General features: G+C 33.3%; 1 protein-coding gene across 3 annotated transcripts in view; it reads right to left on the bottom strand.

Moving 5' to 3' along the window:
• The window catches only part of LOC136042051 (peptide-N(4)-(N-acetyl-beta-glucosaminyl)asparagine amidase-like), a 36546-nt gene extending 17808 nt beyond the window's left edge, over positions 1–18738 (bottom strand). Inside the window, exons 1-3 of one of the 3 annotated variants that reach the window (XM_065726909.1) lie at positions 18608–18738; positions 13281–13624; positions 3363–3942 (exon numbers count right to left, since the gene is read on the bottom strand). In XM_065726909.1, coding sequence (XP_065582981.1) covers positions 3363–3942; positions 13281–13624; positions 18608–18615 — 932 coding nt within the window. In that variant the 5' untranslated portion in view covers positions 18616–18738. Of the gene's footprint in view, positions 1–3362; positions 3943–13280; positions 13625–18423; positions 18547–18607 lie in introns of those variants that run through there. The other 2 variants (XM_065726911.1, XM_065726910.1) reach the window with 2 other exon arrangements.
• Positions 18739–18772: the final 34 nt, after the last annotated feature.

Below are 18772 nucleotides of genomic sequence, written 5' to 3'. Positions count from 1 at the left end.
AAAAAAAAAAAAAAAAAAAAAAAAAAAAAAAAAAAAAAAAACCTGCTATAAAGGAAGATTATTTGCTCTTTTTAGTTTGAAGCTGAGATGAAATAATAATTGCTGCATTGAAAGTAGCTGTAGCTAATGGTTAAGTGCCAAGAAGAAAGGAAATTAGTCATATTGAAAGAAGTCTCAACTGGCATTACCGTCAAGAGGAGACTCAAATCTCTCAGATCAGGTTTGATTTTATCTTGCTACCCTACATCACGTCTTATCTGATCATTCATGAAATTTAAAAAGAAAAAAAAATGATGGTCTACATAAAGAAAGTATGGCAGATCATAAGATCAGAAAGCACCCATCAAAAAGTGTAGGTTAAGGGGTGTTGACCCTACCCAGAACTTCCGCAACAGAGGGTCATAAAAAAAAGAAATTTAAGATACTTTAATAGTCAAGTTTAAAGTAAATTAGATCCTCTACCCAAAAATATTTACCTAATTTGTTTAAAGGTAAACATGACAATAAGAAACTAACAGCCAGTGCGGTAGGCTACCGTAAAATTGATTGAGTGCCACGTAAGAGCAGACTATGACCCCGTTCCAGGGGACCTGCATAAAGAAAAGTTTCCAACACCTATTTTAAAACTTAAGAATTTGCCAATTATAGTGGTCGCTCTCAGATTGTTGAACCAAAAAGAAATAAATAAAAACAAAAATTGCCAATTTGCTACTTTGAAATTTGTTAAGTGTAGGCGCATATGCCAACTGCCGTCTTGACAGATTAATATCAGCATTAGAATTTCAACACCTCCTCATGACTAATACCAAACTTCTGAGGGCACTATTGCCAAATGTAGTACTTTAAAAGCACACCGGAAATAGGCGGCACATAAAAGGTTCAATTTGAAAAAAAACTAGATTATTTGATAATAAGACAGAATCTATTATGTATCAACTATTTGGAAATTATGCTAGAGTATTCCTCTTCTAAAGAAACTAAAAGAGAAAAAAATTCTTCTATAAAATTATTACTATAATTCATGTCAAAGCGCTTTTACATTGCCTATTGATTAGTTGATTAAAGTTTGCTAGAAGAATTGTCCGCTGTCGTAGTAAAAAGAAAAGAAAAGGAAGTCCGTCTGGTATATTGAAGGAAGAATACAAAAGACACTAGAATTTAATCACAAAAAAATTGTACCGGCATTAAATCAAGGGCACGTATTAAATAAGAATTTAGTGAAACAGATAAGAATGAAGATATAATTCTGTTTTTATTGTTGGATATGCTCCAATAGATTATCATTACCTTAAATACAGCAAATATCCTCTAAAAATCGAAAGTGAAATTTGCAAGTGATAATTTAACCATGAAAAATTCAAAGCTGTGGGATATTATACTTTTTTACTATTTTAATATATAGATTACTGCCTAGCGTAAGTAAAAAACTTGAAGGCCTATAGATATTTTTTAGAAATAACAAGATAGAAAAATAGGCGAAAACTCAACATATAATATATAAATATATGTATATTGAACCTGGAGCCCGGCGGCGCTTCGGGGCCCTGGTAATCGGCACGTGGCAGACTTCTACATATATGGATTTTCATTGTCACTTTTTTTTAACCATAGACAATTTGAAACAATTTGATGTCTTTTCATATTGTGGTTAATTCAAAGATATTTGGTAATTAAAGCAAGTCTGATTAAGCTTCAAACTTTTGCTTTTCTTTTTTAAGGTTTATGAATTGTTGTAATCCCTTGTTAAAATATATACACATATTTTTGCAATTACCAGCCACCGGGCCCTGGCACATGGCACGCGGCAGGATTTTATATATGAATTCTCATTGTCGTTGTTCTTCTAACCGCAAACAATTTACTGTCTTTTCATATTGTGGTCTTCTCAAAGATATCTGATTGATAAAGCAAGTCCGATTAAGCTTCAAACTTTTTTTTTCCTTTTTTAAAGTTTTTGAGTTGTTGAAGTCCCTTGTTAAAAAATAGACAAATTTTTTTGCACTTGCCAGCCGCCGGGCCATTTGTCTTTTCATACTAAAGTCTTTCCAAAGATATTTGATTATTAAAGCAAGTCCGATTTCTGACAACGATATCTACAAACTTTTATTTATATCTACAAATATCTACAAGATATCTACAAACAAAGCTTCAAACTTTTGGTCTTCTTTTTTAAGATTTTGAATTGTTGCAATCCCATGTTAAAAAAATTACGATTATTTTTGCAACCACAAGTTTTTTGTTCTTTACGCAATTTAATGTCATTTCATGCTAAAGTTTTTTCTAAAAATATTTGTTTATTGAAGCTAGTCTGATTCCCAACAACGATAAGCACTAAGCTTGAAACTTTTGGTTTTCTTTTTTAAAGTTTTTTGTCAAAATAAAGAATAATCATTTAGAATAATTGTAAATTTGCAGTTATTTTAATCATTTGAATGGAAACATTAAAATTATTGCTCAGGCACCGTAAACATTTTTGCAGCTTACATAATAACTAGCGATTCTGAACTAAATTTTAAAACTAAAAAAAAAAATCCTTTTTTCCGTGTTATTTTGTTTTTGAAATTCCACTGGTGGGTCATTTCCACAGGGACAAGTAGCAAGTCTGTGACCCAACCGTGATGCAACGGGGATCATTCCCTTGATCCAGAATTGCTAAACCGAGCAAATTGTGTCATCTTCGGTTTTTTATATGGTTTAATGCTTCATAAATACTGTAGTCACCGTTATTATATATTCAACAATTACACATGTCGACAAACGTGTGAGATGAGTTTTGCAGGAAAGCCTCAGTAAGCTTAATTGTATTTAATCATTTAATCAACGAACGTTGCTGCCTTTGTATTTCTACAGATAAAATATAATGTTGTTGAATGTATGATTCAGACCAAATTTAAAGCACAATTGAACAAAAATTAAACAACCGTCATAAAAGAACGAGATTAAATGATGAAGATCCTTCAGAGCAATTGATGGCCCGCAAGGCACCGAAATGACTTTACACCAATAGGTTGTTTTTACAGGAACAGGTGGCAAGTCTGTGCCCCAACCTTGCTCCGGCGGAGATCGATCCCTGGGCTACATACTGCCAGGCAGAGTAAAATCCACTGCAAAACCACAGGATTAAGAATTCGAATTAAAAAAAAAAAAAAAAACAAACATAAAAGACAGGAATTCGATCAAACCTGAAATGAGGGATGAAACACGAGCCGGAAGTTCCCGCTGAGTATGGGCCACATTCTAATTCTATAGTATTTATGGAAATAACCTGGCTGATTTTTTTCCTCAATTCATGTGAAATTTTATCTTCCCCCCCAAAGAATTTTATTAAAGAAAAATTAACCATAAACAAACAGTAATTATACTTGCCAGTTTCACTGCGGGCCATTCTCCACGCCAACGAGCCACTGGTTCTTCCTTGTTTCTCGTCATCCCCAGGCTTCTTTTCAAACATAATTTCAACGAGTTCTCTTACTCTTCTATCTAAAACTAAACTCTTTTTTTCCCACTCATAAGTGTTAAGTCTTTCATGAGTAATGTTTAATAAGCATTTAATTAGTGAGGCTTCACTAATCCGTGTTCTTCTTGATCTGAGCAAACCATGGTTGCTGGAATAGCGCCAAGTAACATCTTGCACTTCGTCTTTCGAAAAAGCAAAAACATAATTCAGACTTTTTCCCCATCCAATTTCATACATCAAAGGTGTATCAATAACACCTTCACAAGGATCGCAGTGAAGCCATCTTTGTTCTTTTTCAGAATACACCTCTGTCCACACATGATCTGTAAAGTCGTATACATAGCGGGTTTCATATCCGAGAGCTCTACACATTAAAGTAAAACAGTTGGCCCATTCTCCACATCGTCCAGTTCGGGTTTCTAATAATTTTTCTGGATGGTTATAGCGTGGGAATCGAAACTGAGCTCCACATCTACACGAATAGCCTGGAATAAAACTAAGCTAAAAAAATTGTAGTTTATGAAATACCGTATGGTATTTCATACGGTAATACCATATGTATGTATTTCATACATTTAATTTCAAAGGAACAGAATTTACAACACACAGGAGTAAAGGCCAGAAGGTAAAATCTATTTTGCTACAAAAGGTTTGTATTTACCCCAGTGTGACAGTTTATTTTACACACCGCAACAAAACAATAAAATCAAAAGTGTATCAACAGCACGAGCGTCATTTTAAAACAATTCGTTGTAACGAACTGTAGTAAGGAGCGACCCGGCTCAATAGTAAACGAAACTCTAAAAACCGGATGCTAGAAAAACCTTTTGATGCTAAAATATACATCAAAAGAATCAGATTTTCATGCTGATTTTAAATATATAAGTTTAATCAAATTTAGTCTTTGTCATCAAAAGTTACGAGCCTGAAAATATTTGCCTTATTTTAGAAAATAGGGGAAAACACCCCCTAAAAGTCACATAATCTTAACGAAAATCACACTATCGCATTCGGCGTATCAGAGAACCCTATAGCAAAATTTTCAAGCTCCTATCTACAAAAATGTGGATTTTCGTATTTTTTGCCAGAAGACAAATCACGGGTGTGTGTTTATTTGTTGTTGTTTTTTTTTTTTTTTTTTTTTTTTTCCAGGGGTCATCGTATCGACCAAGTGGTCCTAGAGTGTTGCAAGAGGGCTCATTCTAACGGAAATGAAAAGTTCTAGTGCCCTTTTTAAGTGACCAAAAAAATTGGAGGGCACCTAGGCCCCCTCCCACGCTCATTTTTTCTCTAAGGTCAACAGATCAAAATTTTGAGATAGCCATTTTGTTCTGCATAGTCAAAAACCATAATAACTATGTCTTTGTGAATGACTTACTCCCCCACAGTTCCTGGGGGAGGGGCTGCAAGTTACAAACTTCGACCAGTGTTTACATATAATAATGGTTATTGGGAAGTGTACAGTCGTTTTCAGGGGATTTTGTTTTGGTTAGGGGGGGGGGTTGAGGGGAGGGGGCTATTTGGGAGGATCTTTCTTTAGAGAAATATGTCACGGGGGAACAGAAATTCAATGAAAAGGGCGCAGGATTTTCTAAAATTACTATAAAAAAAAAACAATGAAAAAATAAACATGGAAAATTTTTTTTCAATTGAAAGTAAAGAGTAGCATTGAAACTTAAAACGAACAGAGATTACTCCGTATATGAAATGGGTTGTTCCCTCCGCAATTCCTCGCTCTTTACGCTAAAGTTTGACTCTTCGCCACAATTCTGCTTTTAAAACAATTAAAAGCTTTAGCGTAAAGAGCGAGGAATTGCGGAGGGGACAACCCATTTCATATACGGAGTAATTTCTGTTCGTTTTAAGTTTTAATGTCGTTCCTTACTTTCAGTTAAAAAAACTAGTTTTTTTTATGTAAATAAGTTCTAAGAACGACTCCTGAAACACAACGGCCATTGAACTCGAATAAGGAGGTTGTTAAATTACAAAAAAAGAAGCGGGAGGGTCTAGGCATTATGGGCGGGGAATCCTCCCTCATATACAAAATAATATATATTTGTTTCAAGTGTTGAAGTTACTCCTTATTTTTGGTTGTGAAAACTTGTTTTTTTTTCCATTTAAAAGTGAGAAAGATCTAACACTTCGTGTCGAAGTATTAGGCATAGTTAAGTGTAGTGATTGATTGGCTGAGGTTCCAATTAACACCATCAAAAAAGTAGATGAAAAAACTCAGTCAAAATATTGTTGAATTTTTGTCAGATACAACTAATGTCGTGTTTGAGGCCAAGATATCTGTTTCAATTAGGAAAACCATGGTGCCACACATCTTGAAAATGAAATGCTCATTCCATCTTACTTGCATATGATCATACTTTGGATGCTTATCACTTCCCAAGACTTTAGAAGACTAGGTGTGATGTATTTATGCCCACTTTTCAAGAGGCGTTTCCACGCGAGACAAATAAGGCGAAATTCAGGAGTTCGGTCCAGAGCGCAACGAATTTTAGCAGCAGGACAGACACGTTAGTTACCCGTTCAAGCCTGCTTAATAAGAACTATCGAACAATGGCTTGATCTTTTTCAATATTAAATTTTAAAAAAGACAAGTTTTTTCAGCTGAAAGTAAGGAGCAACATTAAAACTTAAAACAAACAGAAATTATTCTGTTTATGAGCAGCTGCCTTCTCCTCAATACCCCGCTCTTTACGCTAAAATTTTTAACAGGTAGTTATTCTAATCAAACAGTCCTTGCATTTCACGATTCATTCTTTATGATTAAAGGTGTAAGACAAAAGGTTCTTTAAGACTTCTTTAAGACAAAAGGTGTAACTTTAGCGTAAAGAGCGTGGTATTGATGAGGAGGAAGCCCCTCTCATATACGGAATAATTTCTATACTTTTTAAGTTATAATATTACTCCTTGTTTTCAGTTGAAAACAATTGTCTTTTTAATTTAATTTCTGATCGTTTTTCGAATAATGCCAAAAACCCTGCTCTCCTCTATGTAAATTCCTCCGTGGAAAGCTTCCCCACGTAAAAAACTCCACCGTGAAATTCCATCATCGCCGCGAATTCCCCCAGAAAGTTCATTAACCACGATTCCACCTGAAAAAATCTCCTTAGCAAACTCTCCTTCAAAAAAATGTCATAAAAAATGTTGTTTTTTTTATTTATTTAATTTCTGACCGTTTTCAATTCATACCGAGAATCCCCATTATGTGGAAAGTTTTTCCCAGACCCCCCTCTTCAATAGAAAGTTTTTCCCGCGTAAAACTTACGATGAGAATTATTCCTGGTGATAATTCCACATGGATAACTTTTTTGGGGAAAATTTGTATACTTATTCTGGTTGATTTCCACCATGTAAATTTTACCTAAAGCTTACCCTAGGAAATTTCCCTCCAAACAAAAATTCTCATCGTAGTAATTACCCCTCCCCCAGAGAAAGTCCCCAAAACGAAAAACATATGCATAGTTCACTATAACCAATACTATATGTAAACAATGGGTAAAGTTCATAGCTTGCAGCCCTTTCCTCCGGGGCTGTGGGGGGGGAATCATAGTGAAAGAAATAGTTATTAAATCTTTTGACTATGCTGAACAAAATGGTTGTCTCAAAATTTTAGTCGAAACTTAGGAAAAAGGGGCGTGGGGCGGAGGTTAGCAGCCCTCCAGTATTTTTGTCAACTTAAAAAGGCAACTAGAACTTTATATTTCCGATCAAATGGGCCCTCTCCCAATTTTATAGGATCACTGGTTCAATACGATCACCCCTGTAAAAACGAAAAAAAATCGCACCCATAAACTTTCTTCTGAAAAAAAAGCAAAATTCCACATTTTTGTGGAATTTTTCCACAATTTTTTTGAAAAAAAAGTGAAATTCCACATTTTTGTACATAGAAGCTTAAAACCTCTATAGTGGTATTCTCTGATATGCTGAATCTGTTGGTTTGATTTTCATTAGAATCACTTGATGTTGGGGGTATTTCCTCCTTTTCCCAAAAACGGACAAATTTTCTCAGGCTCGTAACTTTTGCTGGATAACATTAAACTTGACGAATTTTATATATTTTGAATATGCATAAAAATTTGATTCTGAAAATAAAAATTTTCATGGTCATGAAAAAGAAATTGCGATTTTTCATCGAAAAATCATAAATGATAACAAAAATTCATTGCAAATATCACTGCCAGAAAAATAAAGAAATAACCAATCGCAAGTAAAACTGAACCTCAGACTTCTTATTAGTGCTACTTATATAGACAAACTATACTAACTCTTTGGAGAGAAAATAAAGCCTTCAAAACCTACTCAACAATAAAGAAAAATCAAACAAAAAAAAACAAACAAATAAACACCCGTGAAAAGCATCCGTGATCTGTCTTCAGGCAAAAAATGCGAAATTCCATATTTTTGTAGATAGGAGCCTGAAACTTCTACAATAAGGTTCTCTGATACGCTGAATCTGATGGTGTGATTTTCATTAAGATTGTATGACTTTTAGGGGGTGTTTCCCCCTATTTTCTAAAATGAGGCAAATTTTCTCAGGCTCGTAACTTTTGATGGGTATGACTGATCTTGATGAAAGTTGTATATTTAAAATCAGCATTAAAATGCGATTCTTTTGATGTAACTATTGGTATCAAAATTCCGTTTTTTAGAGTTTCGGTTACTATTGAGCCGGGTCGCTCCTTACTACAGTTCGTTACCACGAACTCAACTAAATTGCAAGTGCAAAAGAACCCTAATTAATAAATTTTTCAGAATTTTGACTAAGTATCCTTCTTTTTAACAACTTACGATTTTGACTATTTACCTTGACTACATACGTAGAGGGTCACCGCTTTTCAGGAAGAAAATCTAGCGACGGAATGGCTTGAACCCCAAGGTTGGACAAACAGAAAAAGGACAAACTTTCCTATAATTATCGAATAATAGGGGAGCTTTAATTTCATCAATGCACGCTTGTAAAGTATGTTTTCAAACCGATAGCATTATTATTCAATTTCTTCAATTTACGAAGAAACACTTTTCCTCATTCCAAAAAAAAAAAAAATCATTATCTGATGTAGAACTTAGCTAGTGAAAAGAGTCTTGATTAGTTTTCTAGTTTGAATTTTTAAACAAATAAACATAATAAAAAATTCTAGTCGCAAGACATTTTACAAGCAGTTTCTCTGTTTCTCTGTAGTTCCAACCATTGACAAGGTGAGCCCTTTATGTACTAGACTGTTATAACACACTTAATACAATAATTAAATGCATTTAAAACAAATTTAACCGAATTTAAATTAGACTTAACCCATATGTAATGAAATTTAACCAGAATTAAATAAAAAATTGTAATAAGTTATAGAACAAACTGAAGCTTCTATTAGATGTGTAACCTAATTGTGAGATGACCTTGATGTATTTCTCCAATAATAATTTTCAAGACAAAAATAATTTTCACTTGTAAATTCAACTTGGACGGTTTGGGTATTACAAAATATAGGACATTTTCTACTGATTAAAAAGTTAATCTAAAATAAACAAGTTGACTGATCCACAGTTCAATAATGAAACCCAAATCGATTTTCACAAATATGTGCGTTTTAAGACATCATATTTCCCTGGAAATTACACTTGTATACAGATTTTCGATATCATGCGAAAAGAGCGCAATTTAAAATATAGCATTCGTTTATTAAGAATTTAGCACTTGAATAAACACTTCGCAAATTAAATCCATTATTACACCTATCTAATTTATCTTCCAAAAGCACCATCTCAACTGACGAAACACTGGTCATAAGGATTTAGCCCCTTAAGAAGTTTGCCAATCTATAGTCAGTTCTGAGCTTTCTTTAGCAACTCGTTAGCAGCCATTACCTGGGAACAAAAGCTTCATCTTTTTCTTTTAGAGACGTTTCTAGATACACTATTGTCAGTCTTTTTGAACAAGTTCCCATGCACAACTCCTCTTTGAAATGCTCATTTACCTACAAAGGTTTTTACTCTTTCCTGCTTTTTTTCCGGCATTACATTTTGCTAATCCAGGTACAAAATTAAACTTTTCAAGGCAGGTGTTGCCAGTTTTACCAGGTCTCGAGGGACAGGAACATTTTATATGCCTTAAAAATCCATTAAAAATACTTTTGTACTAGAAATGTGCTCGTTCATAAACCCTTCTTCTTTGCAGAGTAGTTTCCAAGACGGGAAAAAGACTGCACTCAACACCAGTAGATCCATGCAAAAAAATTGAAAATGTTTTTTTTTTATAACTACATGCAAGTTTTAACACTTGTTTCCTACTATCACCTTGTTCTGCATAGAACTCCAGATCTCTGGCCTATCTTAAATTTATCTGCTAGTTTGTTCTTTTAATCCTGTGGTAGTTAAGTTGATTAGTTCTGATTGGCACTACAAGGCAGGGTTTGGTTCCAGCTATAGCGATGTTGCACAACTGCTTTGCAACCTGTCGCTGTAAAATAGGGCCAGCAACTGAAGTGTCAATTCGAAGCCCCATGTGCCACCAATGTCTCTAGGGGATCTTTATAATTTTTTAGTCAGACCTTTTGTGTCATAATGGGTAGCTTTCTGGAAACATGTTATACGGTCTTAGAAGGATATAAATAAATTAAATAGATTTGTAACACCCAGTCCGGTTCAGAACATCAAATGTTTTTCAAGATTGGGGGCTGTAAACCTCTGGTTTCTTGGTCTACAACAGCGGTAATTTCAATTGTTTACATTTTATTTTGATAGGACATCATCTCAGTGGTTTCAGGCTTCAATTTTTTCATATTTTTGCAATTTATTTTCATTATTCAAAGGTATTTTTATTGTTATAATGTCTGAAACAGCTGTAATTCTGAACTTTCCCTATACAGACAGTTATCACTAAAATGTGAAATTGAAAATCAAACAAATTATTACAAAATCCGCTGGAAACTGGGTTACTAATCCTAAATAAGAAAATTGCTCAGAACATAACAAAATCCACTCTAAACTGATTCTGGAATGATCTTATAGGTTTTATATGTTCAATCTTATATGTTTTCTCATCCAATCATTTAGTTAATCAGCAAAAAACTAGTAGTACAGCCGAAAGAATAGGCTATAGTAAGTCATATGATCAGGAGTATATGAATCGACACATAGCAAGCCTCAGGCGTGAAGCTCGACCCTCATACAATTTTTAAACTTTGGTTACTGTGAGAGTGGCCTGTTGCAACTGCTCCTGCACCAACCAATAGCCTGTCTACTTTGTCCAAGTTGCAATATTCCACCCTACCTTGTCTCAGACAAACAAAAATTCATGTTCTGAACAAACATAAACTCAAAGAAATAGAATTTGAATCCAAAATAAAAAGACAAAACCTACTCAGAGACACTAAAGGTCTCCAGACAAAACTTTAAACCATAGATACTACAAAAGAGTTTAAATAAAGCAAATCTTTATTTTTGAGTCCAATGGAGTTTCAACTTTGATTAATGTTGGGGACTTTTTAGCACCCTAGCAAACTTACTGTTTCTCATGGGGAGAGGAAGCATGTAAAAACTCAGCGATTTAATTTACAAGTCTTACGCAAACTGGCAAGCATTTACAGTTGCCCACCAGGACAGTTGGAGGACCAAAATTTCCCAAAGGATTGGAAGACATCAGTTATTCGCCCTTTTTTAAAGAAAGCTGATAAAACTGAGTTCAAAAATTACCAGGAAAATAAGTCTAATTGACATTATAGCAACAATTTTTGGGATTATCCTCTTTAACCGCTTAAAGGGGGAAAGGGAAAAAAGAACTCGCGAAAATCAAGCTATTTTCTGTCCTGGTATAGGCTCAACTGACAATATATTTGCACTCTGCCTCATTATTCAGCAGTTTGAAAGGAATAATTTGTCCCTGATTCTGATATTTCTAGAACTTTGTTTCCGCCTTTGACATGATCATTCTCCAAAATTTTCTGAAATTCTAGAAAATGATGGAATACCTTGAAATTTGTTGAACTGCTTAAAGCATACTAAAAGAATTCTGGAGCCAAGTTTGAGTTTATGGAGAAGAGACTGAATAATTTCCAGTTGAGTTTGGAATAAAACAAGGCTGAGTCCTGTCTCCAACCCTGTTTAACTACTGTATTGACTGGATGCTTAAAAATACACTTGAGTTTATGGAGAAGTGACTGAAGAATTTCTGGTTGAGTTTGGAGTAAAACAAGGATGAGTACTGTGTTTAATTAAAGTGCTTGAAAATGCAATATCTTCTCATCCAGGAGTTCAGATTGGACAGAACCTTTAACTTGGAGACCTTGAATTCACTAATGATGTTGGAATCCTCTTAGACCCAGAGAAAGCTCAAACTATGCTTGATGATGTACTTACTTAGGCAGATTGCATTGACTTGAAAGTCAGTAAAGGAAAGACAAAATGTGTGGCAATAAATCACACTGATCCTATTTTGTTAAATGGAAACCAAGTACAGTTGGATCAGGTCGACAGCTTCACATACCTTGGCTTTGTACTGATGGATCTGCTGACGCCAATATTCAACAGCAATTGCAGAAACACAGACGGTCTTTTCTTCCCTTAGAAAACTGTTGTAAAACTGGCGTGAAATCAGTGTAAGAACTAAAGTTCGAGTCTACCAGGCTTTGGTTTCAACAATCCTTCTGTATAGATGTCAAACTTGGTTAATGAAGTGACTACATGAAAATGCATTGAAGGTGTTTGAGCATACCTGTCTGTATAGCATTCTCAGGTTAAATCTGAATGATCGCATTTCAAGCGTGGATAAACGACGCATCTGTGGTATCCAGAGATATCACACTGAAATGGTTGGGCCATGTCTTACAGAGTACTTGCCTTGCTGAATCCTTCTAGCTGAGCCACTTAGCTCATGAAACAGACACCAAGGAGGACAGCAGAGAAGCTGATGGGGCTTAGTTAAATCAGACCTCGAACATATTGGAAGGTTCAGAATGTTTGGCCTCAGATGGACAATTCAATGGCTCCCATTTGCAAAGCAGCTGACAGGAAACCCAACTTCATGGTCCAAACAGGTTTCGAAGATCCTTGATACAGGGCAAGGTGGAAATGCCTGATTCCTGCCATAAGAGCAAGATCAGTAAGTTGCCCACTAGAGGGTTTTTTTTCCCTGTAATCTATTTTGTGGGCACCCTTGTCAGAAATTCAAGGTAATCTTGGAATATACAACCACTAAGTGATGAAACAAACTGGTCCTTTTAAGTGCCTACATTAAAGGCTACTTAGTAAACAATGACGTAGCCTGTCTCTATATATTTTTGCAACTAAGAAAATGGCCTGCTTGTCATATACAATGTTCTAAGACAGGTAAAGAAATTTTTAACACAGAGGACTACAGATACATATATATATATATATATATATATATATATATATATATATATATATATATATATATATATATATATATATATATATATATATATATATATATATATATATATATATATATATATATATATATATATATATCTTAAGAATCAAGAACTTTTCAATCCTTTGATTTTTTCTTGACCCAAATTAAAATGTTCACAATAACAAAATACAGCTATAAAATATATAGCTATTTGAATGTGCTTGAATAGATGAGTCTTCTCTCTGTAATACATATTTTACAAATAAATTGATTGGCTTGTCCAATATTAAAAATCCCACTCACTACAAAAATACAAAGAAGGAAAATACAGAAGAAAATGAAAACACTAAAAATAAAACAACTAAAATGAATATGTGTAGTAAAAATAACTGTAAATGTAAAAAGGAAAATGCAAACAAAATAATTTATGTAAAATAAAACTACCTTCAACTCTCATAGCTCCATAGAGAAATTCCTCTGGTAAAGGTGTTAGTAAGCCCACAGTATACATGTTCAAGTCACAATTAGAACATTTAGGAACATCAAACCACGAAAAAAAATCTTCTTTAAACCACACCAAGAGGCAATTTAGCAAAACTTCTTTCCTACACACATCAGTTTCTTTCACTTTTTCATCTATCACCAGAACTTCTATTTGGGACTCTACCAATGTTTCTAGGATCTCTACTGGGATCAGGCTTCTAGCTTTCTGTTGCAATTCTTTATCTTCATATAAAAGGACACGTGAAAACTGTTCTCTTAGTTGTTGTTCCATCTTTACATAAAATCTTAAATTAAAAATATGGATATAAGTTCATCTGGGGTTAGGAAACTAAAACTGAAGGGGGATTAGAGGTATTTGCATACAGATAACAGCTCAAAAGAGACAAATCTTTTTATTTGAAAAACAACTGCAAAATCTCAGGATTTTGGTCATGTATACAGTGGCTGTCTTTGATAGATAAATTGAAAAAAATACAAATGAAACATCAACATTAATACAAAACATAGAATTTATTACATATTATTTAATGCTCTTATCTTTTTCAAAGCAGCTAAAGATGCAATTCTATTGGGTTTCCTAGTTTCTGGTTTATTTGCTTGATTTGTGTGTCAAGGTTCATTATCAAGTAAACAGAGATAAAAAAAAAACCTAAATTTGCTTTATTTGATTGTGGCAAATCACAATTGATTAAATATAAGCCAAATTAATCTGCTCCTCTGTTCAAAACTCTGTTCAATCACTAGATATAAAAGTGACATTTTCAAATGTAAAAAATATTGTCTGGGAAGTCAAAAATGTGTTCAGATAGGGCCAATCTGAAATTTTCAGGTTTGGGTTTTTGCTTTAGGGTGACATAATACATTCTTGATTAATCTTTAAATTTTGGTTAATATGTCCTACACATAAGCTTCAGCAAGTATGTGGGATCTGATAGACTTTTCTGAAGTTTGATTCTTTCCAGAATTCAGAAAACTACTTTACTATTGTTGTTTCTTTAACCACCTCTAAACCATTACTTTTTAAAATTCTATTTAGATTTTCACTCAGCCCTAAAACAAATGGTAAACTAAAAAAAAAACATATCCTCACTTGTCTAAGACTTCCTGAACCATGAAATAATCCAAATCTGAAAATAGAACCTTAGCTCTGTCTTTCAAGTCATTTTAATTTCACGTCATTTAAAATTTTCTCTCTGAACCCCTCCCTAGTTGGTGTGAATTCCTATCCCACCCAAAATAGTAGTGAAACATGTTAAACTCCTTTGTGTCACAAACTTTGAATATCTTAAGTAGGACATGCATACTTCAAGAATTCTGGACTTTCCAGACAAACACTAGCCTAAACTAAAACTTTTTTGAGTGGATTAAACTGGTAGATTAACATTGAAATGGCCAAATGTTGACAACAATTTAACTGTGAACAACACAGAAATCTTTGCTGGACCATTAAAGATGAGAGAAAGTGGGCCATTTAAGATAGCTTTTATAAGGAGACTTATATCACACATTATATTACAGAGACCTAGGTCAAACAATTACACTCCATATGATTATTCAATTTTGTCCTTACACTTGAGGCAATTTTTTCAGTTTTTTGCCTCCACTATCAGAATAGCATTTTATGCATAAGAAAGTTGAAGAGAGACAAAGAAATAAAGTACAAAGAATAGGTATGTTAAATCCATAAGGATCTGCCCATAAGTATTCCCCAAGTATTTCAAGGCATGTTGAATTGTAGGTGAAAATGCTCCAATTTAAGAAAATCAGAGTTTTGTACCCTTTTCTGATAAACTTCACAATTCAAACAAATAGTTTGATTTGTAGATAACTTTTCTACATACTGATACCCTTTTCAAACCAAAAATATTTAAATCAAACCTTCTGGAGTAGAAAAATTGTTGTTTCTTTTTTTTTACAAAAACTGTCAAATCATCCATACCTTTACCCTAGTAGAGATTCCCTATTTTTTTGGTGAATTTCTTTATATACTCTAAGGGCTATGCAACACTATATACACTATGCAATACTATACATAAGAATTTCATCATGAATCCATATGTAACACTCATTTGGGTAAATATAAAGATCTTTCCACTATTGAGCTATGAATTATGTGAATATAGCACTTGATACCTTTTTTATGCCTTTTCCAAATATGATGATTGCTTCACTGAGAAATTTAATTTTAAGCTCTTTGTGGACCTTTAAAATGATACATTATTCTCTTATTTGGCAAAAAAAAGAGTTAATAAGAATGATTCTTACTTCATAATATGCATAATAATTATAGTTAACACAATTTGACTACATCTTCAGTATACTTTACCACAGTCTACCCCCCTTTAATATGAAAATATGTATCCCAAATAATAAATTTTTTATCTGTTTACTGGTTTTTGATTTCCACAAAGTTGATTTAATTTATGGGTACAAGGTTTGAAACAAAAGTGACAAATGGCCAAATATAGCCTTTAATTAGACAAAACAGAATTTTTAAAGTTCCGTGATGGTTTAAAACTGAATTTCATGTAAGAGATCAAGAGTGATATGTTCATCTATTCCATGGTTCAATAATAGACCAGTCTCAATATTTACCTTCATTTGCACTGAAAGTTAATCCTACCCCCCACCCTTATATGTAAATATAAACCCTGAAGTGTATATACACATTGAATTCTTTTAAAGTCACTTTTTTCCTCAAATTGATTTAACTCTTTGTCAAAATAATAAAAATTCCTTTCACATATAAAATTTAGAATAACCTATAGCCTGCATTTTCATATAAGGCAGAGGGGGATAAAGTTTTTTTTAGCACAAATGATTGTTATCAAATAGTGTGGGGTAAGAAACTGTAAATAAGGAGTAAATTGGCTTAATAGTAACCAAAAACTCAAAGAAACAAGAGTCTTGATAACAATATATATATATATATATATATATATATATATATATATATATATATATATATATATATATATATATATCAAAAGAATCAAAGTTTGATGATTATTCAGGATATGTCACATTCAACAAATTTCATGGTACCCATCAAAAGTTACAAGCGTAAGAAAACTAAAAAGAGGAAAACAAACCAAAAACATTAAGAGATCTTAATGAAAATCACTCCATTAAATTTAGCATACCAGAGAACCATACTGAAGAGGTTTCAAACCTCTATGTATAAAAAAAATAAAACTTTGAATTTTTGGTACCAGTAGAAAGATCAAAGATATGTGTTTATTTGCTTTTTTGTTTCCAAAGGGTGATCATATCAAACCAGGGATTACAGAAGATTAGAACAGGGCTTATTTGATTAGACATCAAAAGTTCTAATGTCCTTTTTTAGTGATGAAAAATACTAGAGAGCAGCTATCCTCCTCCCACTGCCATTTCTTCCCCAAATACACCTGATTAAAATTTTGAGATAGCCATTTTGCTGAAAATGGTTGAAAAATTTATTAACTATGTCTTTGAGGATGAATTTGAGACTCCCCAATAGTTTCAGGGGGGAGGGCTGCAAGTTATGAACTTTACCCATTGTTTACATATAGAATTGGTTATGATACTCTTTACTTTCCATTGAAAAAACATGTTTTTTCTTTTTTAATAGTTAGATTCAGAATGTATGATTTACCAAAATTGACAATTTAAAATATCCCTTTTTTGTAGCATGTCTATTTCTGAGGAACAGCTATTCAATACCTTTAATGATTTGGAACCTTGAAAGTCAAGATTGGGCAAGGATTATATCTTGAAACACTTTCTTTTTAACTCATTTGAGCAGTGTTATCCATGTGTATAACAAATACATTTTATCAGTACATTTGGACAAGATTAGTACAAATCTAGACATAGTCAAGGTACTGGGGGTCTTGCTCTTGATGTAGCCTAGCTCTTAAGGCACCATGTGTTCAAAATTAAGATGGAAAAGGGTAGCAACCATAAAAAGGGAGAGTAGAAACAGGTATTTCATATATCTTTCTATAGGATCATTAAGTCTCTTGATGCATTTATGGGAGTTTCATTTGCCTAACTTATGGATAAATTTAGGACAGGATAAAATTCTAGTTTAGCTGCTTTTTGTTATCTTGGAAAGGGGTTAAGTTAGGAAGATGACACTTTCAGTAATGAATCCAAGACCAAAAGCATAGGCTACTATGGGAAGGTATTGCTAAGCCTCTGTGTTTACTCTCTTCTAATTTCTAAATGTTAGAAATTTCCCTACTTGACCTATTGAGAATTTGACAAATCAACAATTTACCTTTTTCTTGTTGGTTTTAGTTATGAAAATACAATTCCTCTTATTTGAGTAGAATTTTGAGCCATTTCAATGATTTTTTTTATTTAGGAAATGCAGGCTACATGTAGATCTTTGAAACTTCATTAATTGGGATTGAGTAAAGCAGTGAAGCAGAAAAGTTTTCTTGTAGGCCTACTTCATTTTAGCAGAAAATCTGTTGTGCTAGGTTTCACTTTCATAATACAAAGATTCTTAAAGCTCATCAAAGGTCAGTACCCTCTAGAGGGAGAAAAAGTATAGGCAGATAGGCCTACTTCAAAATACTTTCCCATGACATAGCCTACTTTAGCATGAAGAGCCATCCCTGTTTTATTTTCTTAACCTAGCCCCTTTCCAAGATAGCAAAAAGTAGCAAAACTAGAATTTTACCTTAGAACAGTTAAATTACTGACCTATGAACAAGATGAACATACCACTTTGTGCCTATTTATGCTGTTAATGAATAGGCCTATAGCCTATTAATTGCTTTACTTGGAAATTCAGTTTTACACCCATTAAAGACCCTCAAAGATGATACATTTTTCTCTTATTTTAAATACTACTTACCTACTGTTATTAGAATCACTTTTGTTTGAACTGGTTTAACTGTGACAGATCAAAAACCAGAAAACACATGGGAAATTTATAAGTTGAGTTATATATTTGCACATAAGGATGGGTTTGGGGTGAAGTATAGTGGAAAATAGCCTCTGGGTGGGGTCACTTAATTTGTAGGTCAGTGATATAAATTAACTCAAATTTAGCAACTTTCTAAGATAACTAGTCCCTACTCTAGAATTTTACCTTTCAATATGAACTATAGATTAACCAAAAATAGAAATTTATATCGCACTGATATCGATTTTCAACCTGTAATTTTTTATTGTTTTGCAAATCTAGTTCACGTCGGTACAGTTTGAATTTTAGTGCGTACTCAAAATGACGTAAATATTCCCTGCTTGTTGAAAACTGAATTTACAAAATTTACTTGGTCATGTAAACACTAAATAATGTTATGCATGGTATCACTTGAAAGTTCCTTTATAGATTCATACTCCTTCTCTTTTTGGAATATAAACCTAAATTCTTTGATAAGGCTCTCTGGCCCTAAAGCAACTAGCAACAGGAGAATATTTCTTCTTGTCAGTTTATC

The sequence above is a fragment of the Artemia franciscana genome, unplaced genomic scaffold, assembly GCF_032884065.1.
Source record: "Artemia franciscana unplaced genomic scaffold, ASM3288406v1 PGA_scaffold_58, whole genome shotgun sequence".
Lineage (NCBI taxonomy): Eukaryota > Metazoa > Arthropoda > Branchiopoda > Anostraca > Artemiidae > Artemia > Artemia franciscana.
The sequence above is the reverse complement of the archived record's forward strand: the minus strand, read 5'-3'. Positions and strand labels throughout refer to the sequence as shown.